Below are 27,493 nucleotides of genomic sequence, written 5' to 3'. Positions count from 1 at the left end.
AAGGCAGCTCACCACCACCTTCTCAAGGGCAACTAGGGATGGGCAATAAATGCTGGCCCAGCCAGCAAAGCCCACATCCTATGAATAAATAAAAAAAAAGGGTGTTTCCTCTTGTGAAAGAATCTAGAACTAGGGGTCAGTGTTTAAAAATAAGGGGTCGCTCATTTAAAACAGAGACGAAATTTTTTCACTCAGAGGGTCGTGAGTCTTTGGAACTCTCTTCTGTAAAGGTGGTGGAAGCAGAGTCTTTGAATATTTTTAAGACAGAGGTGGATAGATTTTTGGTAAGCAAGGGGGTGATAGTTATCAGCAGTAGGTGGGATGCAGATTTCAAGTTACTATCAGATCAGCCATGATCTTATAAAATGGCAGAGAAGGCTCGAGGGGCTGAATGGCCTACTCCTTGTTCGTATGTAACCAAGTCTCCGTAGATAGCACCTTCCAAACCTACAACCACTACCATCTAGAAGGACAAGGGCAACAGATGCATGGGAACACCATCACCTAGAAGTTCCCCTCCAAGCCACAAACCATCCTGATTTCAAACAATATTGCCATTCCTTCATTGTCGCTGGGTCAAAGTCCTGGAACTCCCTCCCTAACAGCACTGTGGGTGTACCTACACCACATGGACTGTAGCGGTTCAAGAAGCAGCTCACCACCACCTTCTCAAGGGCTATTAGAGATGTGCAATAAATTCTGGCCTAGCCAGCGACACCCACATCCCATAAATGAATATTTTTAAAAATGCAGAACGATTGTTTATTATAAAACAAAACTTCTTTTTAACAAGTTGCATGTACTGGCTAACACACAATTGTAATCGGGAAGTATAACTATCTATCTCTTCCTAAAAAATTCCCCCAGCACACACAGACAAACAAAGAACAAACAGATATGGGCTGCAGAGATGGGCTTTAGAGGATGGGCGTTATAAAATAAAGGATAAGGCTCACAGGGTATCGATGCTGTCGACCTAGAGCTTCCTCGTGTGAAGACTGGTCCCTGTGGACATCTGGAAGTTCTCACCAGCTGGTCCCAGCTTTGCACGTCCAAACGCGGCCAGTTATATCCGATGATGGTTCTCTGGCTATAGGTTGATAGCCACACACAATTGCAAGCAAGGTAGAGAAAGAGAATGAACCAGTCAGGGTAGCCTTCCTTCCTCAGCATGTTACCTTCAAAACCAACAGGTTCACGAGTTTTTTTCTTTCTCCCATGTGATTTCCAGCAAGTTACCAACCTTTGCCTTTTCAGTTTTTTCCCCATCAATTAAGGTGATTGATGTTCAAAACAACCAGATCTTCCTCAAGTACCATGAAGGTCAGGTAATTTCTTGGAAGAGGCCGGCTTGTTGACAGTTCCAAGATGAATTTATGGCCTTTTCAAATAAAATCCCAGGTTAGCATCCAAATGTACAGATAATGCCAAGTCCTTCCATTTTGTAAAAGAAAAATTCAGTCTTGAGAGATATGATTCTAACAAATGCTTCACTCAGTGCTACCACTGCAAACTCTACCATAGAGATCCTTTAATGCCCATTTCAATGCATCATCACACCTGCCGGAGTTGGTCAGGCAACCCAGTGGTGGAATGATAATGCCATGGCTCCAGGAAAGAGCCTCAGCAAAGCCCGCCAGTTAGTCAAACTGGTTCCCAACCAGTTTGGGATTATGCTGCTTTGGCAGGGGCTAATTCTGCAAAATTCTGCCCAGTGTCAGGCTTCCACAGCTGCAACAATTGACACTACAATGCAAATACACAAGGATAGTCTTGAAGAACAAACTATGAAGGTAGGAAAGATACTGGGACATAATTTGGTGTTAAAATAACAGTGAGGCTAATGGCATTTGCCATTAATTAATATGCAATTGGTACAGCAATTTCACACAAGGTCAGATGCATGATTAAATGTATAAGTCCAAAAGTTGCTACTAGAGACAGGCCACCGCACTGTTAGCTTCACAAAAATGGCTTCTCGCTGTCTATCTCACTACTGGAATGCATTGAAAGGTGTGAAGTTCCCATATTTGTCCAGTAAACAGGAACTAAACTCAGCACAAAAAGTTAGGTCTTGCTATTTCAGGCTAAGTACTTTTTAAATAAAATAATATTAATTACTGCCTGTGAGCTACGTTGGCACTGAAATTTAACTATTGTAAGTGTTGAGTCTTATTCCTTCAGGTTTTACTTGCCACTGGAGATGAAAAGATGTCAAATGTAATTTAAAACTTTTCTTTAAACTTTTCCTTCCTGTCTCTTTTTTGTCTCTCTCAATCCAATCTTACTTTCCCTCTCTATTTAAGACCATAAGACTTAGGAGCAGAAGTAGGCCATTCAGCCCATCTAGTCTGCTCCGCCAAAGAATTCCACATATTGACTACCCTCAAAGAAGAAATTCTTCCTCATCTCTGTTTCAAATGGGCGACCCCTTACTCTGAGTTTATGCCCTCTGGTCCTAGACTCTCCCACAAGGGGAAACAACCTCTCAGCATCTACCCTGTTAAGCCCCCTAAGAATCTTATATGTTTCAATAAGGTCGCCTCTCATTCTTGTAAACTCCAATGAGTACAGGCCCAACCTACTCAATCACTCCTCATGAGAAAATCCCTCCATCCCCAGGATCAGCCGAGTGAACCTTCTCTGGACTGCCTCCAATGTCAGTATATCCTTCCTTTGAACAGTTTTGGTCCCCTTATCTAAGTATTCTAGGTGTGGTCTAACGAGTGCCTTGTATAGTTTTAGCAAGATTTCCCTATTTTTATACTCTATAAATTGAAATAAAGGCCAACATTCCATTTGCCTTAACTATTACCTGCTGAACTTGTATGCTAGCTTTTTGTGATTCATGCACGAGGTCCTCCAAATCCCTCTATGCTGCAGCTTTCTTCAGTCCTCTGTGACATTGAATTCATAGGTTCTAATTTACACTTCCTTTTCAATCCCTGCACTATTTATTTCACTATCTTTTAATCTAATTGGTTAAGTTACAGTTGCTTGCCCTGCTCACTCAGGTCCCAGCTGCCATTTCCCTCACTGTGGTTATCAGCTTGCACTTTGAGCAACTTGCCATGCAGAGCTTTTAAAAACGTAAATGTGCAAAGGCTAGTTTAACCAATGGGAGATGCAATTAGATGCCTGTCATAGCAAATTATGGTCCATGACTTTTATTTGTATATCTCAATTTGACTATAATGATTACCTTTTTTTGTTTAGACAACATGTTTATAGGAAGAAATTCAATCCTAAGTTGTTTCTTGCCATTTCTAAAACGATACTGTGTTTAACTTTGTCCTTGTCTTCACTATTACACTTGCATTAAACGCTTCCTTCCTAGGTACCTTCTCACTCTCAGCACAGCAAATACAGAGACCATCAATAACAAAAACAAAGCCACGGTAGTTGGGGGGGGTGGTGTAGATAAGCAAATAGGATTTTACAAACTGCCTTAATTATTAACTACACTCCCTGTAACTAAAGCAACTGTTTATACCAAACAACACGGGGGTTGCAATAAAATTCAAACAAATTGCCAATTTAAATGGAGTTCTCAAGCTTAAATTACGAAAATGTTTGAACTAAATCAAGGCTATTTAATAACTATAAGAAGGATATTAGTATCATGGAAAACATATAGAGAAGATTCAGTATTTACAAAGAGACATAAACTCAGCAATAACATTAAAAGAGCAAAGTGGAACAAAACTTGCATTAACTCAGCCGCAGCAGCAAAGCCAAAACAATGATATCAACTGTGTCACTCATCCTATTTCCAAGCAACATTGCCTCTAAGTGGATCTATTTCACTACAGGCAACAGTATGAATGGAGCAATTTGGATTTACAAGATGAATATATTATATACAATTTATAACACAGGAAGAGGTCAGTCGGCCCAACCACACCATGCCCATGTATGCTCCACAGAAGCCTCCCTCCCACCTTACTTCATCTCACCCTACTTTACCTAAAGTTAATATAAGCAAATGGAAACAACACTTACCTTGTTTCTATTTCTCTAATTTTCTCTTTCAAGGGTGCTAACGCCTGGAAAATGGAAACACATCAAAATCAGCTTTAAAATTATGCATTCTGTCTCAGTTTGTGAAACATGGTAATTTCAGAAGAGAAAACTATTTTATTCAATTCTCTCCACTGTTGGCAAAAATAAATAATCAAAACAAAAACAGAATCCACACATTTTTCAAAGGTACAAATTTGCAAAGTTTCACAACAATGGAGGAGGGTTTCCCCTATGTGTTGTATGATCTGTAAACTCAGTTACAGAGAATAGCTTTACGATTTTAGCAAGTGTCTCACAGAAACTGTCCCCACTGTTTAGCCATAGAATTGAAAAAAATTAAGGAAATACATTCAGCCTATAACACTTTCCAACTGTTTTTTTTTCAAAATCATATACATACATCTGCAAGGAGTTGCATTGTATGTTTCCTCTTGAACCCAGAGTCAATTCCATTACAATCCTAAGCCATGTAGCATTTACTCTGAAGCTGGTCTTTTCCTTCAGAACACCTGAGTAAGTGAATCAGGATGGGAAATGTTAGTACAATATAGAATTAAAGCTGTATTATTTTGAGATTTAAACAATCACAGCTTCCCCAAAGTTACAGGAAAGCCAATTAGGGAATCCGCCCAGGTACTGTCATAAGTTAGTGAAGTTAGGGCACATTTTCAGGTTTTGAAGTGTAATGTGCAGGTCAAGACAAGGTGAAGAACAGGAAAATAGGCAGCAATGAGGATGAAGAGGGGAATGGGCCACCTCAGGGTTCTCTACAGGCTAGACAGCGCAGGCAAAAAGGTCTCTTTGATGGCTCCATAGGGTTGCAAACAGGAGCAGGAATGAAAATAAGTAAAGAAATGGCCTCCTCAGGGCTCTGGCGTGAAAAGTCAACCTCATGTCAGGGCAGCAGAATTAATGATACAAACTCATCTGGCAGCACTCATTCTAAATATATGCAATGAATCTGTTTCCAAATGATTGGTGCAATATGCCAAGAAACTATCATATTTTTCCTAATATTATCGTGGGACATTTTAAAGTAGGTTTGTGTTTGTGTGCGTGTGTGGGGTGGTGTTTGTGTGATTTAATTGGGTTGGAGATGGGTAGACTGCAAGGTTTAAATTAGCAAAGAAGTGAGGTGTAAGACAGGTGTTTAAAATGGAGATGAGTAAAGCTAGGGTGAGGTCAGTAGATGCAGTGTGAATGAAATTTGCATTTTTAAATAATTGGAGAAGTGTTTGATTTCCATAGGGACATGGAAAATATTTGCAAATAGCAAGATGAATAAGGCAAAGTTATAATGTAATTTTTCCCAAAACTGCTGGCCATAATGAGGACATGAAAGATTTTTATATGCTGGGAAAAGTAACTTCTAAAGAAAAGTGGAAACAATGGGATTTACAATTCAAAAGGGATAAAATATACTTAAAGAAGGATGGAAAGCTGTGTGAGGTGTGGCCATGTGAGATCTAGAAAGGTGACTGTGTGAAACAGATTGGTGGGGGGGAAAGCCTCTAGCCAACCTGCAGACATTTGCTGTTCCAGTAACCAAAGTTGCATTATTAGCCTTTGGAAGTCTATTGTCCAGTGGATGCATGTGGTAAAATTGTTGTATGACTTTATAAATTTGGAATCTATTTGGACTGTTGCCTTAAAGGGGGTATGTAGTTGGGAGTTTGGTTAAGCAGGGATTTTGGGAACTGTTATAACTGTGTAACTGTAACCTTGTGTGTTTAAGTTTTTTCTTCTTTTGTTAATAAATGTTTTAATTTAATTTTTAAAATCTCTAATGGTGATAGTAGACTCATTACTTCTGACTTCAGTGTACAAGCCTTCTCATAATAAATACAAATTGCAATATCATTGTGATAGCATGGCCAAGTTTCCCTTGTGGATTTGATCAGCCTGGCAAATACCACCTGCCATATCATAACAAATATAACAAAGAATCCACCAATGCATTATGGGGAAGGAGAATTAATTAATCACATTGACATCAATATGCTTTATGTTGTTTACTATCAATAAAACTAAAATGGTAATTATTCAAGAAATACACTTGCAGCCTGAAGACTGAATTGCGGTATAATTTACATCTTAATTATAAAAACACATAATTTAGGGAAAAAAGTGAGGGTACTAATAGTATATGATTTTGTTACTAGACTAGCAAAGTTCCCAAGTTCTCATTCTACCATGGCAAGTTGTGAAGTTGAATTCAATAACACTAGAAACATGACCTTGAAAGCTGCCAGATTGTCAGAAAAACACAACTGTTTTACAATGCCATTCAGGAAAGAGAACCTGTCAGCCCTACACGTAATTAGTTTCAGACGAAATGTTTGCTCTTTAAACATTCAAGGCAACTTGGTGGGACAATGCCTGGCACCTTGCTGCATTACTGTAATTCCAAGACTCAAACAAATCCAGAAAACTAATTACCAGTCTCTCTTCGATCATTATGGTATTGTCTGAACAATATTTTCATCTCCTTATTACTTTAAAGGTAACAGTGATGCAAGATTAGGAAAAAAAGCAATTGACTAACCTCTTCTATTTTCCTCTCAATTTTCTGATCTCCTTCTTCTTGCAATGATCTGTGCAAAAGGGAATAGAAAAAATTACAATTACAATTAGCCCATCTGGCAAATAGCCATACTATTCTGTTCACTAAGCAATATTTTGAAAACCTGTGCCCCATCAATCCAACAGAAGGGATCAACAATTTGATCTGTAATCCTTTTGCAGCACTCACAAGACATTAGTTCTCTGCTAAAGCATATTGTGTTCACCTAATGCATTCGAGACCACATTACAATGCCACTGCCAAAGGCAGCCTCAGCTGCAATACCAGCACTGCAAAGCAAACAATGTTGCAGAGATGCTCCCACGGAAACTGACAATTAAGTTTGCATTAGCATAGTTTTTTCTTTAAACAGTAATTTGGCCATTATAAAAGGTGGGGAATTAGTTAATTCTTTATACAGTGCAACTCATACTGAAACACTACAAATGCATTATTCTTACTTGATCAATAAGGGATAAGTATTATGTGTCTATAGTTAGATTCAGTATTGCCATCAATAAGCATATCCTGAAATTCTGGAATTTGGTTAATACATCAAGTAAAATTAGCTCAACCTGCATTAGACAATCACAGGTTAAGTGATGTACTCATACTCAGAACAAACAACTTATTAGGAAACATTTAACTAATCATGTTTTTCTTTCTAGAAGATGGGAATACAATATTAGACTGGCACAAGCATTGCAGATTTTAAAAACTGAAGTTAACTTTTTTTTAGTTATTTCATCATTTGCATTGTAATCAAAAGGCAATGTAAACTGGATTAACTGGTTTTAGTTTACTTGCCACCCTTGATCTTTATGCATAATTCACAAGCTGATTGAAGATTGAGAAATCAGACATATCATCACAGGCCAAAATTAAAACCACTGCAGTGCCAAGTACAAAAATCAAATTCTAAGCTCTGAAGAATGGTCATACAGGCTCGAAACATTAACACTGTTCCTCTCTCCTCAGATGCTGTCAGGCCTGCTGAGTTTTTCCAGCATTTTCTGTTTTTATTCCAAATTCTACAATTTCACTTCAAACAGAACATGAAATATTTGCCAGGCAAATATTCAGATAAGTTTCAGAGTACCCAAGGGCGGCTATTTTTAACACTACCAAGACAAATAATATTGTTCAACAGAAGTTTGTAGGAAAAATTTGTAAAGTGTACATTACCTCATGCTCACGAAATTTCCCCAAACGGCTGCAAAAAGAAAAAAAAACAAAATATTTATATTCCATGAATAAAGGGTATTAAAAGTTGACAACTCAAATTGTAAAACTTGTATTTCGTAATCCACATACAGAAATCCCCCCAACCACATTGATACAGAAACTTTTCCAATCTTGAAATAGCTAAAAATGATGCAACTGTCCCTTTCAATTTATTACGTCATGTCTTCTCAGTGGAACTGATTGAAGACACATGGCAAGTGAAAGGGTTTCCATCAGGTGTCACACAGTTTAATGAAAAGTCCTACTGAAGTCTAGGGCAAATGGCACTTCTAAACCAAATAAAGATGCGTGACTAAGCAGAGATCTTTGACTGTTGCGTGATATGGTACACTTAAATAATCAGATTTTAATCCCCATTTTCTTAGTTGTTTTTATTAGCCCAACTATACAAGGATAACATGAGCAGCAAAGGAACTAAACAAAATTTAGATTTTAGATGGAATTTGTGATGAACTACAGTCTGTTTGGCATTTTTATACTAACACTTAGATTATTTTACACATAGGTGTTGTGATGTACAAATAGAAGATATCATTCCTTACAAAGGGAATGTTGTATTTATTAAAAATGCTGTTGGCAAACCAAAAAAAGATGTCACAAGGAGTTTAGGTAAAACCCTATGTAAGCCACTTTGTTGTGATAATTTGAATGGTGAAAAGCACACATTGACATAAAGTGAAAAGGTAAAAGTTTTTTTTAAATGTCATAGCTACAGCCTGAAGTATAAAGATTGAACATGAGAACCTGAATTATCACTCCTGGGTTAGGAGCACAGAATCAGGACAATTCCCAGCTCTGAAAACCCAACCCTGGAAAAGATGCCCCTGAACTTCGGATTTTCATTCTTGGGGCTTGGCCAGGTTTTACGGGAGTCGTGGCAGGCGACCGCAGAAACAGGACAGAGGCAGGCTGGGTGGAAGGCCTGCCTCAATGCACTGGCACTTCATTGAAGCAATTTAAAAAAGCCAATAAGTCAAAAACCACCCTCCAGCCCAAATTTCACACCCCCACCCCATCCATGTCACTTAATTCCCCCACCCACCCCCCCATGGCCCTTCATACTTTCCATGCCAACCTATGCCCATCTGCCCACCCCCATGGTTGTATATAGCCCCTATGCCAACCTAATGCCACCTCATGACCCCATGACACCCACCCCACCTAACACTGCCAACTCACCCAGTATTCACCATGTGCAGACCTCAGGACCAATACTAATATTACTAAAGCTCAAGTGTCTATTGATGACTTCACGATTTCAAAAAAAAACTCTCATTGGTTAAAAACCCATTCACGATATTTAACTTCCTTTAATCCCTTAGAAAAACAAGCATTGGAATTCATAGTCCTACGTCATAGAGCTTATAACTATTTGGAGCTTTCAATCAAACTATGAACTTACAGGCATTTCATTGTGATAATGAAAGGTTGTGAAATCAGCTGTAATGAGTACCCTAAGGCTTCATGTCAAGAAAACGTTTGAAATAGCAAGCACTGATCTCTTTTTAAACACTGTACACAGTATGGGCAGGAGTTTAAATGCCTTGACAGATCTCTGACAGTTCCAGTGAGCTTGACAGTTCCATTTACACACATTCATGTCTCATTTTAACAATCCCATAGGACACCTCCCCCAAAGAGCAGCTTACCTCCTCCAAAAGACACCTGATCTCTCCCAATGCCCTGGGACCACATTCAAAAGGATACCTTACCTCTCCAAAAGGGCACCCTTTCTTTCCAAAGAACTCCGGCAGCACAAGACCTTCTCCTATCAGGTCTTGTGTTTTGGACATCCCAGTAATGAAAATCAGATCAGCCCGAGACAGTTGCTCTTTTAACATGTGCAATTGCCTCCATGAACCATGGATGTGCAACTTAGAACCTGCCCCATTTCCCCCCTCCTGCGAAAATGGTAGGTATCGTGTTTGGGGGTAGTACATCTGGATCCAGGCCTCCCTTGCTATTTTCCTAACAATGAAGAGGCTCTCCATCTTTATGAAAATTCAGGCCAAGATGTCAACAACTTAAAAGTCTCTAAACATTGTAGTACGTCAAATGATGTGTAGTTTTAAACATCTGTTATTGCAACCACTTTGAAACTTAGAAGTGCATGTGCATGCAGTTTCTGACTAGTGTCACTATATTTTTAAGATATATATTTTTGCTGATCCATTAAGTAGTATATGCGTAGACTAAGACATACAGCGTGGTTTCTGGTGCTGACCACAGCTCCGCAGCAGTCTTAACATGGCAGCAATTTCCTAATGTTGCAAATTTACTGAAGCAATACATCATAACATGGCTGTACAATTATATTTGCAATAAACTCAACCAACCATTTAGTAAATTTGAAAATGCAAGTAACTAGGTTCTTCCTTTCATAAAATCACTTCTCAGTTCTTTGCACAACTATCAGAGGATTTGTCCAATTAATTGATAAAATGAAGAATTTTTATCAATTTATTCTTCCCTCCTTTCACATGGAACCTACTTTTCCAATCGCTGATTATTATATAACAATGTTGAAAATGCAGAGACATATATGTTACATAAATGCTATTGTTAGTTGTATTCACTGAGCTGTGAGGAATGAAAATGACTGCCAAAAGTGGTTTGGAAACAATGGTGTATGGCAAATCTTTTTACCCTTGCCATTGACTCTACCTCCTTCCCTATTCAGGCTGAACAATAATAACTTACATTGGTATAGCACCTTGAACATTGCAAAACATCCCACAGTGCTTCACAGGAGCATTATCAAACAAAATCTGACACCACACCAGTTAAGGAAATATTAGGACAGTTACCAAAAGTTTGAGCTAAGAGGTAGGTTGTAAAAGGAGGATCTTAAAGGAAGAGGGAGGGAGAGAAAAAGCGAGGGAGGGAGAGAAAAGGCGAGGGAGGGAGAGAAAAGGCGAGGGAGGGAGAGAAAAGGCGAGGGAGGGAGAGAAAAAGCGAGGGAGGGAGAGAAAAAGCGAGGGAGGGAGAGAAAAAGCGAGGGAGAGAGGAAAGCGAGGGAGAGAGGAAGGCGAGGGCGAGAGAGCGCGAGGGCGAGAGAGCGCGAGGGCGAGGCAGACAAAGCGCGAGCGAGGCAGACAAAGCGCGAGCGAGGCAGACAAAGCGCGAGCGAGGCAGACAAAGCGCGAGCGAGGCAGACAAAGCGCGAGCGAGGCAGACAAAGCGCGAGCGAGGCAGACAAAGCGCGAGCGAGGCAGACAAAGCGCGAGCGAGGCAGACAAAGCGCGAGCGAGGCAGACAAAACGCGAGAGAGACAGACAAAACGCGAGAGAGACAGACAAAACGCGAGAGAGACAGACAAAACGCGAGAGAGACAGACAAAACGCGAGAGAGAGAGACAGACAAAACGCGAGAGAGAGAGACAGACAAAATGCGAGATAGACAAAATGCGAGAGAGAGAGAAAATGCGAGAGAGAAAGAAAGGAGAGAGAGGGAAAGGAGAGAGAGAGAGATAGAGAGAAAGGAGAGAGAGGGAAAGGAGAGAGACGAGAGGGAGGGAAAGGAGAGAGCGGGAGAAACAGAAAGATGGGAATTCCAGAGTTTAGGTCCAAGACAGGGGCCATCAAAAGTGGAGCAATTAAAATCTTGGATGTGCAGGGGCCAGTGTTAGAAGAACACATCTGACTCAAACTGACCTTCAAATTCCACATCATATTTACCATGAATTTATATAGCACTTTTTAAGATAGGAGAATTTCCAAAGGCACTTCGCAGAAGCATAGTCTGACAAAGGATGCCAGTATAGAGGAAGCAATATTAGGAGAAGTGACTAAAAGCTTGGTAAAAATGGTGGATTTTAATGGAAGTTAGAGAGATACAGTGGTTTCAGGATGGACCCGCAGTCCTTATGGCCTAAATGAAAGAATGCGCAGCCAGCAATGGTCAATGATACGCAGAAGGAACTGCACAGGAACACTGGAGGAGCAGAATTCTCTTGAGTGCTCAAAGGCTAGAACAAAGAAGGGATGAGGCCATGCACAAGAGGAATTTTAAATTTGAGGCCCTGCGAGGCGAGGAGCCAATGTAATGATGATGAGCAAGCTTTAAGATAGGTTATCAACAGTTGAATTCTGGATGAACTGAAATATATGGAGGGATGTAGGATGACAGGCCGATCAGGTTCACATTGGAATAGTTGAGTCAAGAGATGACAAAGGCACAGGTGAGGGTTTCAGCAGCTCCAAAAGTCTAAAGTAGGGGTGAACGTGGGTGATAGTACAGAGGAAGAAATAGGCAGTCTTTCTGATGTAATGGATATGGATTCAGGAGCTACGCACATAGCTAGATAGGATGGCAAGATTGCAAACAGTCACGTTCAAATGGAGACAGTTGCAGAGGGAAATAGAATTGGTGGCAAGGATAGCATTTGTGGTCAGGGTAAAGACAATACCTTTGGTCTTCCCAATGTTTAACAGGTTATGTTGAATGACCCCAGGTCTTCAGATGTTCCTGTCAAGGAGCAGCATATAGACAAAGAAGGGAAGGCAGTCAGGGTTAGATCCTTGGGAATCTCCAGAAGTACTAGCATGGGCAGGAAGCAAAGTTACTGCTAGAAACGTCCTCGCTACAATTGGGCTGATAATTGTTGGAACGTGGCAAAGGATTGGTTTCACTCTTATTTATCAAATCATGTTCAACAAATTCACTATACTTCTGCAACTCTCTAGCCTTATCTCAGCATCACCACCACAGAAATCCTTATCCCTACTTTTATATGAGATTTCTCCAGTGTACCCTGCTAACCATCCCTCCCCCCATATTGTCCATAAAACCAGACCTGTTCAAAAATCAAAGCAAAATCTGAAATAAAAATAGAAAACACTGGAAATACTCTGCAGGTCTGGCAGCATCTATGGTGAGAGAAACAGAGTTAATGTTTCAGGTTGTGATCTTTCATCAGAACTGGGATGAGACGAGAACTGAGAGGATATAATCATGAAAGGCTGAACAGGCGGAGGCTATTTTCTCCAGAAAAAGGGAGGTTATGGGGTGGCCCAACAGAGGTCTTTAAGCTAATGAAATGTTTGAGAGAGTAGATATAGAGAAAAGATTTCCACCTGTGGGAGGCTGGTCTAGGTACCACAATTATAAGGAAATCATTAATAAATCCAATAAGGAATTCAGAAGAAACTTCTTTAACAATAGAGTAGTTAGAATATTGAACATGCTGTCACAAGTAACAGTTGAGGCAAATAGCATACGTGTATTTACTAGCAAGCTAGATAAGCACAAGGGAGAAAAGGAACAGAAGGAAATGGGGTTAGATGAAATAGAACAGGAAGAGACTCATGAAGTATAAACATAGACATAGGCCAGTTGGGCCAAATGACTTGTTTCTGTGCTGCAATCTCAATGTAACTTGATGTAAAGGCATAAGTCTACTTAAAGATGGAGTCATATTTTAACTTTTTCTATTATCATGTTATGCAAAAACGTGTGAATTGTCACATAGTTGGTATGGGAAAAATGCATAAAAAGTGCAGACTGTAATGGTCTCCTTGGAGCGAAGAAGGTTGAGTGGAGATCTGATAGATCTCCAAGATTGACAGATTTAGATAAGGTAGACAAAGAAAAGCTGCTCCCATTAGCAGATGGTACAAAGTCTAGGCAACACAGATTTAAGGCTTTGGATACAGGGGGAATGTGGGGAAGAAATCTTCGAAGCAACGAGTGGTAATGACGAGGATGGTGAAAGCAAAGGTGGTCAATGATTTCAAAAGGAAATTGTATCGGCACTTGAAAAAATTAAACTTGCAGGGCTACTGGGATAGAGGGGGGCACGCGGTGCAGGAAATGGGACTAACTGGATTGCTCTACAGAGTGCCGAATGGACTAGATGAGCCAAATGGCTTTCTTCTGAGCTGTAAATGACTCTAGTGTTAAAAGTACAGAGATGAGCTCTGCTCTTACCTTCCCCTTGAACAAGTAGTCTCATGCTGCTTAAGTCTTGACACCACACAGAACTCTGTGTACCTTGGAAGCCTGATGATGATTTAAGTGTTGAAGGAACGCGGAAAGCACAGGCAAAGGCAACTAAACATTTGAAAGGTTACACAGAGTCCCCCAGAACAAAAGATGAACAATTCAAACAAAGTAGAACACACAAGATACTGCTTGATACATCTGTTTCTGCAACTACTGGTCTCAGACAGATAACCACAGTATAACTGCACCATTAATAGCACAAAACTGGCAATTTCACTCAGAGGAAAGGAGGGTGTGAGAAGTGCAACAATTCTCGCTGGTGCAAAAGTGGATTATCTTAGGAGGTTTAGATTAAAACATATTGTTACAAACATATTGTTAGAAACTGTGAAGCTCATTTATATTGGCTTAGCAAGGTGTTAGGGTCACAGGTTCCTAAATACCAAGTCTTGTGCAGCTGGCAGCAGGTAAATGTGCCAAATTCACTAAGGCAAGGGAGTGGCAAGACTCATTAAAGTTGAAGATACTGTCTGCTCGAAATCAAGGCATAGATAAAACAGTTTCCTCAAACTTGACATAATTTTCACCCTTGTTGCCAACTCCTTTCACACATCCCTTTCCATACCCATTTGCTCAATTTGAAACAGAGTATATGAAAGTTGGGTGCTTGTTCCAACACCAAGAAGGGCTTCAAAAGCCATATTAATTTCATCAGCAAGACTGTTCATTTTCACCTCCGGAACATCACCCACTGACAACCCCAACCTCAGTACTGCTCTTCCTATGTCTCCATCGTCTTTCACCTCTGTCTTTGCTGACCCACATTAGTCCCCAAGGGTTAAATTTAAAACCTACACCCCACTATCCAAATCCCTCCAGAGTATCGCTCCACCCTACTTCTGCAGCCTTCTTCACTCCTGTACTGTATCCTTCATTCCCAGTCCTTCAACTCTCACCTTGTATTCATTTCCACTCCTTGCTTTGACATCAAATTCTTGTCATAACTTTAGTTGTTAAGTTACTCTGCTTCCAATGAAAAACGTTTTCACAGCTTTGATTTACCACCACCACACTTTAGGTTGTATTTTCTAGTTAATCAGTCTTATCTTGCTTTGTATTCGGCAAATTATGGTTCTAAGCCTTGGGCCAGAATCTTTCAGTTGGCGGAACACTGTCACATGAGGGGACGTCTGAATAATTTTTTTTAATTTCAAACACCTTTGGACCTGAACTTCATCTCCCTGAGGCACGGAGCTGCCTCGGAGATTTCAGCGCTCTTTTGTGCACATGCATGAAAGAGCGCAGGACCCCACTCTCCTTCGTCCCCCCGCCCGCACAGGTAGCGCTGAGCACTTACGGGTGCACGTCACGCTGGGCGGGCCTTAATTGGCCCACCCATGTAAAATGGCAGCGCACAGCCAATCGTAGGCGACATTCGGCTCCACGCCAGCTCCCGACCAGCTCACCCGACGGGGAGAAAATTCTCCCCTTGATGTTTGTATTTAGAAATCTGGAACAGGCTTGTCTCTCGGTTGTTCCTGTGGCAAAGGGTATTTTACGTGGGCAGGTTATTAGCTGCCTACCACGAGAACCAGTAGAATACTTTTAACCTTGCCCTGACCCATCAACCTACCTGGATGGCACTACCAGGAGTTACAGCATAGAGTCAAAGAGCTTCATATCAGTTCATAGAAAACCAGTACCATGGAAACACTGGTGGCCATGTGATTGCTAGAGATAAGGTACCAAAAAGTCAATGACTGTTTATCTTGGAAGGATGTGTCTCCTTGCTCTACCAGTGGTTTCACAGCCTAGAGCTAATTTAGACCTACTCTCTGGAACTCACTGCCTCAACCTTTGCTTCCCAAGCCACCAAAACCTTCTTAAAACTCATATCTTCAGTCAAGCAGCATTGAGAAAACATATAGTTTCTTGAATATTTGTAATAAAAAGCATATTTTTCAAATATGTGTCTAGGGTGTGGCAAAACCCTAATGCAATAAACAAGAACAGCCTAATTCAAAACAGAACCCTTAGGTCCATTCAGACCTATTGGCTCAAATCTTCCGAGTCCCTCTTTCCGATCCTGATCGGACAAGAACAAAACTACTCACTTACCTTCCTCCAATTATTTTGGCAATTTCTTCTGATGAAGGACCCTGCAAAACTTGCTCACTGCAGGAAACCTCAGAGGGAGCAGTCAGGTGCATAGTTACCCAGGAGTTAGAGTAGGATATTTCTGTCTAACATTTCCTGAGTAATTATCCAGGTAAGTCGGAACCATCTGAGACGCTAACTCAGAGTTGGACTTTTTCCAGAGAGTCCCAGGGAACAGGGGAATTGCCCATTGGATGTTCAAACTTCCTGGACAATTCTTGGGGTATATGTCCTGTTTCCGACAATCTGGAAACTGGAAGATATGGGCCAATATCTCATTGGTTTACTCTTCAGTAACTAATTCAATCCTAATATCTCATTTGTTCAAAGAGTGTGTCCAAAATGATTTTTGTGTGCTAGGTTGCTTCTCATTTTGAGCCCATACCACTGGCTAGCAGCAATGTAAAAAAGAGAGCCAAAGTCTCTCCCTGTCAGGACATAGCCTTTCCACTGGCAAGTCCTCAGCTGTGCCCCCTTGTGGTGACATCCAGAATCTGGGTCCTTCCTGCCCCCAGGCTACAGCTTCAGAGGAGCTCGCAGGGGTGTGGCCCCCAGACATGCAGTGTGCAGGCCCACAGGCATGTGGACATGCCCTGGCGCTCATTAACCAAACTCCCAGCTATGGGCAAATAGCTCACTGCCTTGTAGATATCTCAAGAGAGTTGAAGATTAAGGGAGTAAACCATGACAAAAAAAATCTGGAATGGAACCCAAAGGCCAACTAATGTCCGAACATGTCATCTTTCTGGCAACTCCTGCTGGTTCCAAACAAAGTGCTTTGCATTCCTTTGGTCTCAACCAGGGAGGTCGAGAGGGGTACCCTGACGTTGGGGCAGTCCAGGGTGTCCATAAATTTTGCCAAGACTTACGCCCTGGACAGGACACTCAGTTTTGCTGCGGCGCATTAACACAATGCAGGGGATAGCAGTTACAAATAATAAGCCCAATTCAATTGGCGTAGAGAACGGGTGAGACAGACCATCACCTCTCACTGGTCAGCCATCGTCCACCTCAAGTCAGGCATCCCCTGACTACTAAGGTGCTGACCCACCAGGGTCCATCTGCTTCAATGGGTGCTTGGAGTTTACGTGTTTCTGCTCGACAAGTGCATGGATTTCAAAGCACCAGGCAAACAAATTAAACAAAAACAAAGAAAATGCCAACTCTTAGATCGGAAAGCTGGAATGTTAGGACCATGTGCCTGGGACAGGCAGATGACTTGCAGGGGTCGATAATGCGCTCAAAACAGCTGTGATCAACATGGAACTTGATATGGGTGTGTAGTAATCTGATGTGTTTTACACCTTTAAGACAAAGGTTGTAATGCAAGATCACATGATCTTGATACCCAATAGCAGAGTAACACGGGCTATCTCTGTACTCAGTCGTCTTGAGCTAGAGTCTGAAGAGAAAAGACAGTTTTGAGTTGTAAGCACATTAGTGTAGCTGCTGAGTTCCTTTTGTAAATAAAGTGGACGTGTTTCTTCTAAGAACGGTCTACTGATCTTCTGTCTTAGTATCAACTCGGTCACCCCGAAACATGCGTGCAACCTGGATCCTTTAGCCCCAGCAAACCAGAGGCACTGGATCCATAAGGATGATATGTTGATGTTCAGCCTACGAAACCAAGCTCACAGAGAGATCACAAAGTAAAACATGACACATTCATCTGTCAGAGGAATAGTTCAGAAGGAGCAAGGTGTAGGCTTCACTGCAAGGAACTCACTGCTCTTGATGATAGAATTCCCCACAAATGGTTCAGAATGTGCTCTCTCCTTCAGCCTCTCAACTCAAACAGGACAGGTTAACCTCATGGTATTTATTCTCCAACACTGTGCTCCTCTACAGAGGCAAACGAGCAGTTCTATGAGCATCTTGACAGTGCTATCAGCAGAATCCCCAAGTCAGAACATCTTTACCTACTAGGGGAATTCAATGCAAGGGTGGGTACAGGCCATGAGGCATGGCGCTCCTGCCTCGGGAAGATAAATGAGAACAGACAGGGGCTACTTGGACTTTGCTGCTACCATGAGCTTGGTGTAACTAACACCTTTTCAGAACAAACCATGCCAGAAGATGTCCTGGAGACATCAAAAATCAGGACATTGGCACCAGCTGGATCTGATCATCACAAGGCATGACTCTCTGAAAAACCATTCTCATCACACGCAGCTACCACAACACTGACTGTGATACCAATCACTCCCTGGTGTGAGGTTGCAACCCTTGAAGTTTTTTCATTCAAAGCAGAAATTACAATTAACATTGCGTTACACCTATACACAAACATTGCAGTACAGTTAACATTACACACCGACTGCTAATAACAACGGACTTCGAGTTACATAGCAACTTTCCAATCTTACCTCCTCTTCACTCCAATCTTCTTCCCCACCCACCCCTCCCAGTCTTCACTATCTTCTGCTCATCACATTTCTCCCCTTTTCATACTCCCCACTCTCCCTCCACCTCGCAACCATGCAGTGCCACAACAGTTGGGAGGGTGTAATCGCAACATATTTTACATAGGTATTAATAATGGAAACTGCCTATGTTCAGATTTTTACTGGAAATATAGAAATTGGGAAAGAATACGTTAATTTAAAATGAGAAATAACTACTTCTGGATTACATTTGGATAACATTCTGTCATGAAATAAATTGACTCAGTGCTTCTGAGGGAGAGATCATAATTTCAAGTCCCATTCTGTGTGGACAAAAGTGAGCTCTGCAGGGTGAATGCGCAGATTGGCCATGGGATAATGTTATAGGAAGCCATTCAAGGAGGAGGAGCAAAAAGGAATGTAGTGGTAGTAGGGTACAGTATAGTGAGGGGGATTGTTCCCTGCAGCAAACAGTGAGAGTCTAGAAGGCTGTGTTGCCTCCCCGTGCCAGGATTCAGGACATCTGCTCAGGGCTGGAGAGGAACTTGCAGTGGGAGGGGGAAGGATCCAGTGGTCATGGTTGATGTTAGTATCAACAACATAGGCAGGACAAGGAAAGGGGTTCTGCATTGTCAGTATGAGGAGTTAAGCACCAAACTAAGAAGTAGAGCCTCAAAGGTAATAATCTCTAGATTATTACCTGAGCCGCGTGCAAATTGGCAAAGGGAAAATAAGATTAGGGAGATGAACATGTGGCTCAAAGACTGGTGTGGGAAAAGTGGGTTCCGGTTCGTGGGGCACTGGCACCAGTACTGAAGAAAGCGGGGACTGTAATGTTGGGATGGTCTATACCTGAACCATGCTGGGACCAGTGTTCTTGCGAACTGCATAACTAGGGAAGTAAAAAAGGTTTTAAACTAAACAGTGGGGGCAAGGAATCAAACGTGAGTAGATGTGGTATATCAAAGAATAAAGACAGGATAAGAGAGGAAGGTATTAATATGGAAAATGATAAACAGACCATGACAGGAAGGGACAGAGAGTACAGAGTACAAGTCTAAGAGTAAATCAACAGATAAGGCTAAAGTTGCAAAAATAATAGAAGTACAAAACTTAAGGCTCTGTATCTGAATGCACGCAGCATTCAAAACAAAACAGATGAACTGATAGTGCAAATAGAGATAAATAAATATGATCTAATAACCATTACAGAGACATGGCTGCAGGATGGCATAAATTGGGACCTGAATATTGAAGGGTATGTGACATTTAGGAAGGATAGGGAGTTAGGGAAAGGTGGAGAAGTGGCTCTGTTAGTTAAAGACAATATTAGCACAATAGAGACGGATGACCTATTTCAGGAAATCAGGGTTTAGAGGCAGTTTGGGTTGAGATGAGCAATGATAAAGGCAAGAAGACACTTGTGGGAGTGTACAGGCCACCTAACAGTAACCACATGGTAGAACGGGGTATCAAAGAAGAAATAGTGGGAGCTTGTCAGAAAGGTGTGGCGATTATCATGGGGGATTTTAATCTACATACAGACTGAAAAATTAGATGGACAAAAGTAGCGTAGATGATGAATTCAGAGAATGTTTTTGGTATAATTTCTTAGATCAGCACCTTCTGGAGCCATCCAGGGAACAGGCTATACTAGACATGGTATTGTGCAACGAGATAGGATTAATTAATGACTACATAGTGAAGGCATTCCTAAGTAGCAGTGATCATACTATATTTGAATTTTACATTCAGTTTGAGGGAGAGAGGAGTGAGTCTAAGACTGGCATTTTAAACCTAAGTAAGGGCAATTATGAGGGCATGAAAGTAGAGTTAGCAAAAGTGAACTGGCAATTTAGGTTAAGGGATAGGTCAATAGAGATGCAGTGGCAGGTATTTAAAGGGATATTTCATAATACACAGAGCAGATACATTCCAACAAGAAAGAAAAATCAAAAGGGAAGGGCCCACCATCCATAGTTAACTAAAATAGTTAGATAGTATCAAATTTAAACAAAAAGCATATAATTGTGCAAAGATGGCTGGCAGGTCAGAAGATCGGGCAAATATAAAAAACAGCAAAGAATGACTAAAAGATTACTAAGGAGGGAAAATTTAGAGTACAAGACAAAGCTAGCTAGAAATATAAAGGCAGATAGTAAGTGTTTCTACAGATCTTTAAAAAAGGGTTAACAAAGTCCTATAAAAAGTGATGGAAAATAAGGAGGTGGCAGATGAATTGAACAAGTATTTTGTATCAGTCTTCGCTATAGAGGATACAAATAACATCCCAGAAACAGTTGTAAATCAGGAATTGGGAGGGAGGGAGAAACTCAAGAAAATTACAATCACCAGGTAAGTGCTACTTAGCAAATTGTTGGAACTGCAGGTTGACAAGTCCCTGGATCCTGATGGATCTCATCCTAGGGTCTTAAAAGAAGTGGTTCGTGAAGGAGTTGATGCATTGGTTTTAATTTTCCAAAGCTCACTAGATTCGGGGAAGGTTCCATTAGATTAGAAAATAGCTAATGTAGCTCCTTTATTCAAAAAGGGAAGTAGACAGAAAGCAGGGAACTATAAGCCACGTGGCTTAACATCTGGCAAAGGGAAAATGTTAGAAGCTATTATTAAAGACGTTATAGCAGGATACTTAGATAAATTCAAGGTAATCAGGAAGAGTCAACGTGGCTTTGTGAAAGGGAAATTATGTTTAAGCAATTTATTGGAGACCTTTGAATAAGTAACACGTGTGGATAAAGGGAAACCGGTGGATGTACTTTACTTAGATTTCCAGAAAGCATTTGATAAGGTACCACATCAATGGTAATTATGGAAAACAAAAGCTCATGGTGTAGGGGGTAACATATTGGCATGGATAGAAGATTGACTTGCTAACAGGAAACAAAGAGTAGGCATAAATTGGTCATTTTCTGGTTGTCAGGATGTGACAAGTGGTGTGCCACAGGAGTCAGTGCTGCGACCCCAATTCTTTATCATTTATATAAATGATTTGGATGAAGGGACTGATAGTATGGTTGCTAAATTTGCTGATGACACAAAGATAGTTGTGAAGGGAGCATAAGGAAGCTACAAAAGGATGTAGATAGGTCAGATGAGTGGGCAAAGATCTGGCAAATGGAGTACAATATGGGAAAATGAGGTTGTCCATTTCGGCAGGATGAATATAAAAGCATATTATCTAAATTGCGAGAGATTGCAGAGCTGAGTGCAGAGGGATCTTTTGTGCATGAATCACAAAAGGTTAGTATGCAGGTGCCGCAAGAAATTGGCAAAGCTAATAGTATGTAATTGTTAATTGTGAGTGGAATTGAATACAAGAGTAGGGAGATTATGCTTATGTAGGGTATTGATGAGACCACATCTGGAGTGCTGTGTACAATATTGGTCTCCTTATTTAAGGAGTAAATGCATTGGAAGCAGTTCATAGAAGGTTTATTAGATTAATACCTGGAATGGACATGTTGCCTTGTGAGGAAAGGCTGGACAGGCTAGGCTTGTATTCGCTGGAGTTTAAAAGAGCAAGAGGCGACTTGATTGAAACATATAGATCCTGAGGGGGCTTGACAGAGTGAATGTGGAAAAGATGTTTGCTCATGTGGGAGAATCTAGAACTAGAGGTCACTGTTTAAAAATAAAGTGGTGCCCATTTAAGACAAAAATAAGGAAGCATTTTTTCTCCGAGGGTTGAAAGATTTTGGAATTCTCTTCCTCAAAAAGTGGTTCAGTATCTTTAAGGCAGAGGTAAATAGATTCTTGATCAGCAAGACGGTGAAAGGTTATCGGGGGTAGGCAGAAATGTGGGGTCGGGCTTAAAATTAGATCAGCCATGATCTTATTGAATGGCGGAGCAGGCTCGAGGGGCCGAGTGGCCTACTCCTGCTCCTAATTTGTATTGCAGGACATGTGCATATAATTTAGTCTCACACCTCAATACCCATGTGCTGAGTGAGTGCTATAATGTTGAGGGTGAGACATTAAACCAAGTTCTATCTGCTATCTCAGGTAGACATAAGAGATGTCATGGCATTATTTGAAGAAAAGCAGCTAAGTTTCCCTGGTGACCTGATCAATATTTATCCTTCAACCAACATGACCAAAGAGAGAATCTGTTCACTTATCTCATAGTTGGCTGTGGGATCTTGCTGTGTGCAAACTTGTTGCTGAATCATTTTGGGTGAAAGGTGCTCTAAATATGCATTCTTTTTTGCATATCCAGGTTTATTATCCCCCGACTCTCTAACCTCACTTTATAAGACGACTATACTTGGTCTCCACTCTCCAAACATAACACCCACCTGCTGCATGTCCAACAACTGCGACTACACTGCAAGAAGGTGCACTTATAAAGAGTACTTTTAAGCATTTTGGAATGTCTTGGGATCATTAAAGGTTCTATATAAATACAAGTTTTTTAAAAACTTATTCAGAATTCATATCAGTTTTCATCACTAATCACCAGTGTCACTCCTCCAAGCTTTGCAAATGTTGAAGAATTAAACACTATGTGGCAATTTACCAAATACCACCAGATGATAGAAAATGGGTATTTTCTGGCATGCATGCTTCAGCTACTGTAAGTCAACAAGTAAACAAGTCAAATTATAAAACAGAACTATCTTAATCCTTAGAATTGACCAAGCTACTTTAGGTTCCTGCATTTTTCACAAATTAAAAACAAACTGCAGCAGCAAAGTTGACTAGATCTACACTAGTGTTTCCCAACTTTACATTTGGTCATCATGAATATTAGTTGCAAAAAACAAAAGTTGATTAGATCTACACCAGTGTTTACCAACTTCACATTTGGTTATCATGAATATTAGTTGCCAACACAGCCTGGAAAACAAAAACAAGATTTACAATCATAAAAGATTGATGAAGGTAGCGCAACTGATGTTGTATATATGGACTATTTAAATACAGTTGATAAAATGCCACATAAAATGCTAGCAAAATTGACGGCCATGAGATAAAAGGAATGGGGCAGTGGCTAGAAGGAAACATAATTGGCTAAGGGACAGAAAGCAGGGTGTATGTTTTCCAGATGTATGGAAAGTACACAATGGTGTTTTGCAGGGATTATTATTAGGACAACTGTTATTTTTAATATACATTAATGACTTGAGTATACAGAGTATAATTTCAAAGTCTGCAGATGACAAAACTCAAATGTAGTAAACAGTAAAGGGGATTGTTAAAGGCTTCAGGAGGTCAGTCAGTCTGCTGAAATTAGCAAATCCATGGCAGCTAAAATAACAGGATAGTGTGAAACTATTAATTTTGGTAGGGTTCATGAGGAAAGACAATGAAAGCTAAATGGTACAATCGTTAAGGTAATGCAGGAACACAGACACCTGGGAGATGTTCATACTCAAAACTTTGAAGGTGGCAGGACATGCTGAGATGGCTGTTAAAAAGGCATACAAGACCCTGGGCTTCACAGAAGCAAGGAAGTTATGCTAAACCTTTATAAATCACTGGTTAGATCTCAACTGGACTATTGTCGTTAACTCTGGGCTTCACACTTCGGGAAGGATGCAGTGATTTACTGTGATAATAACCAGGATGAGGAACTTCAGTTATGTGGCAAGACAAGAGAAAGTGGGACTGTTTTCCTTAGAACAGAGCGAGTTAAGGGAAGATTTAACAGAGGTGTTCAAAATTATGAAGGGTTTCAATAAAGTAAAGAGAATCTGATGAGAGGGTCAGTAACAAGAGGCCATTTTTTAAAATTCATTTGTTCATAGGATGTGGGCGTTGCTGGCTAGGCCAACATTTATTGCCCATCCCTAATTGCCCTCGAGAAGGTAATGGCGAGCTGCTTTCTTGAACTGCTGCAATCCATGTGGTGTGGGTACACCCACATTGCTGTTAGGGAGGGAGTTCCAGGAGTTTGACCCAGCGACAGTGAAGGAATGGCAATATAGTTCAAAATCAGGATGGGGAGTGGCTTGGAGGGGAACTAGCAGGTGGTGGTGTTCCCACGCATCTGCTGCCTTTGTCCTTCTAGGTGGTAGAGGTCATGGATTTGGAAGGTCCTGTCAAAGAAACCTTGGTGAGTTGCTGCAGTGCATCTTGTAGATGGTACACATTGCTGCCACTGTGCATCGCTGGTTGGAGGGAGTAAATGTTGAAATTGCTAGATGGCATGCGAATCAAGTGGACTGCTTTGTCCTGGATGGTATCAAGCTTCTTGAGTGCTGTTGGAGCTGCACTCATCCAGGCAAGCGGAGAGTATTCCATCACACTTTCAACTTGTGACTTGTAAATGGTGGATAAGCTTTGGGAATCGGGACGTGAGTTATTCACCGTAGAATCCACAGCCTCTGATCTGCTCTTGTAACCACAGTATTTATGTGGCTAGTCCAATTCAGTTTCTGGCCAATGGTAACCCCAGGGTATTGATAGTGGGGGATTCAGCAATGGCAATGCCATTGAATGTCATGGGGAAGTAGTTAGATTCTCTCCTGTTGGAGATGGTCATTGCCTGGCACTTGTGTGGCACGAATGTTACTTGTCATTTATCAGCCCAAGCCAGAATGTTGCCCAGATCTTGCTTATGGGCACGGACTGCTTCAGTGTCTGAGGAGTCACGATTGCTGAACATTATGTCCACCATCTGTGAACATCCCCACTTCTGACATTATGATAGGGGGAAGATCATTAATGAAGCAGCTGAAGATGGTTGGGCCTAGGACACTACCCTGAGGAACTCGTGCAGCGATATCCTGTGACTGAGATGATTTACCACCGATTCCCATTGACTTCAGTTTTGCTGGGGCCCCTTGATACCTTACTCGGTCAAATGCTGCCTTGATGTTACGGCAGTCACTTACAGCTCCCCTCTTGAGTTCAACTCTTTTGTCCATGCTTAGGCCAAGACTATAATGAATTCAGGAGTTGAGTGGCCCTGGTGGAACTCAAACTGAGCATTAGTGAGGTTATTGCTGTGTAAGTGCCGCTTGCTAGCACTGTCAACAACCCCTTCCATCACTTTGCTGATGATCAACAGCAGACAGATAGGGTGGTAATTGGCCAGGTTGGAATTTTCCTTTATTTTGTGGATAGGACAAACCTCGACAGTTTTCCACATTGCTGGGTAGATGCCAATGCTATAGCTGTACTGGAACAGCTTGGCTAGAGGCGCAGGTGGTTCTGGAGAGCAAGTCTTCAATACTATTGCCAGAATGTTGCCAGGGCCTATAACCTTTGCAGTATCCAGTGCCTTCAGCCATTTCTTGATATCACATGAAGTGAATTGAATTGGTTGAAGACTGGCACCTGTGACAATGGGGACCTCAGGAAGAGGCCGAGATGGATTATCCACTCGGCACTTCTAGCTGAAGGTTGTTGCAAATGCTTCAGCCTTGACTTTTGAACTGATATGCTGGGCTGCCTCATCATTGAGGATGGGGATATTTGTGGAGCCTCCACCTCCTCCAGTGAGTTGTTTAATTGTCCACCAGCGTTCACAACTGGATTTGGCAGAATGGCAGAGCTTTGATCTGATCTGTTGATTGTGGGATCACTTGGCTCTGTCTATCACATGCTGTACCACAATGGCAAAAGAGAGGGACTAATTAGATAGCTCCTTCAAAGAGCTATTTTTGGCATAAGCACACTGGGCCGAATGGACTCCTTATGTACTGTAAGATCCTGCATTAGATATAAAAATAGAACATGAAATCATTCTATCGTAAATAGATATTCATTAAGCTCACGAACACCTGTATGGAATCAGGATGCTTTACAACTTGCTTTAGAAATACAATAATATATTTCTGAACTACATATTGTACAATAAAATTCAGGTACCTTTATAAAATATCAATAACCATTTCAATAATTTAAGCAACTTATTGATTTAAAAATTCTCATCCTTCTTTTCAAATCACTCCATGGCCTTATCTCTCCCCATCTTTATAATCACATCCAACCCTACTTCTGAGATCTCTGTACCCCACTAATTCTGGCCTCTTGTGCATTCCCAATTATAATCACTTCACCATTGGTAGCTGTCTTGGCCCCAAGTTCTGGAATTTCCTCCCTATACCTCTCCATGGGTTCAGCATCAGCCTTTAGCAACAAAAGTAAATGTATGTTGCATTGAAAGAAAAAGGAGACTTGAAAAGCTTTTTACAGTCCACTGCTTTGAATCTATAAATACATCACTCATCATAAACTCTACCCAAATAAACACAGTTCAAAATAAAGCATTGCACATAGAAAGACTCATAGACGTTTACAGCACAGAAGGAGGCCATTTGGCCCATCGTGTCTGCGCTGGTCAACAAAGATCTGACTACACTAATCCCATTTGCCAGTGCTTGGCTCTGGAGGCTATGGCAACTCAAGTGAATATCTAAATACTTCTTAAATATAACGAGTGTTTCTGACTCAAGCACCCTTTCAGGCAGTGAGTTCCAGACTCCCACCACCCTCTGGGTGAAAAAATTTCTCCTTAGCTCCCCTCTTAGCCTTCTACCTCTTACCTTAAATCTATGCCCCCTGGTTATTGGCCCCTCTACTAATGGAAAAAGGGCCTTCCTATCCACCCTATCTATGCCCCTCATAATCTTATACACCTCTAACAGGTCCCCTCTCAAACTTCGCTGCTCCAAGGAAGACAACCCTAGCCTATCCAATCTATCCTCATAGCTCAGACCCTCCAGCCCAGGCAGCATCCTGGTAAATCTCCTCTGCGCCCTCTCCAGTGCAATCACATCATTCCTATAATGTGAACTGCATGCAGTACTCCAGTTGTGGCCTAACCTACATTTTATACTGTTCCAGCATAACCTCCCTGCTCTTGCATTCTATGCCTCGGCTAATAAAGGCAAGTATCCCATATGCCTTCTTAACCACCTTATCTACCTGCCCTGCTACCTTCAGGGATCTGTGGATATGCACACCAAGGTCCCTCTCATCTTTAGTACTTTCCAGGGTCCTACCATTCATAGTGTAATCCTTTGCCTTGTTAGCCCCCCCCAATTGCATTATCTCAGACTTTTCCAGGTTGAATTCCATTTGCCACTTCACTGCCCACCTGACCAGTCTATTGATATCCTCCTGCAGTTTACGGCTATCCTCCTCACTATTTACCACCCTACCAATTTTCATGTCATCCGCGAACTTCTTGATCATAGCCCTGACATTT

The 27,493-nt window shown here is 41.3% G+C and overlaps 1 protein-coding gene across 1 annotated transcript in view; it reads right to left on the bottom strand.

The window, feature by feature from the left end:
- Positions 1 to 27,493, bottom strand: part of uxs1 (UDP-glucuronate decarboxylase 1) — a 106,658-nt gene that overhangs the window by 75,513 nt on the left and 3,652 nt on the right. The window contains exons 2-4 of the mRNA XM_078545576.1: positions 7,772 to 7,799; positions 6,569 to 6,617; positions 4,003 to 4,046 (exon numbers count right to left, since the gene is read on the bottom strand). Coding sequence (XP_078401702.1) covers positions 4,003 to 4,046; positions 6,569 to 6,617; positions 7,772 to 7,799 — 121 coding nt within the window. The remainder of the gene's footprint in view (positions 1 to 4,002; positions 4,047 to 6,568; positions 6,618 to 7,771; positions 7,800 to 27,493) is intronic.

Source organism: Cetorhinus maximus, chromosome 7 (genome assembly GCF_964194155.1).
Source record: "Cetorhinus maximus chromosome 7, sCetMax3.hap1.1, whole genome shotgun sequence".
NCBI lineage: Eukaryota > Metazoa > Chordata > Chondrichthyes > Lamniformes > Cetorhinidae > Cetorhinus > Cetorhinus maximus.
The sequence above is the reverse complement of the archived record's forward strand: the minus strand, read 5'-3'. Positions and strand labels throughout refer to the sequence as shown.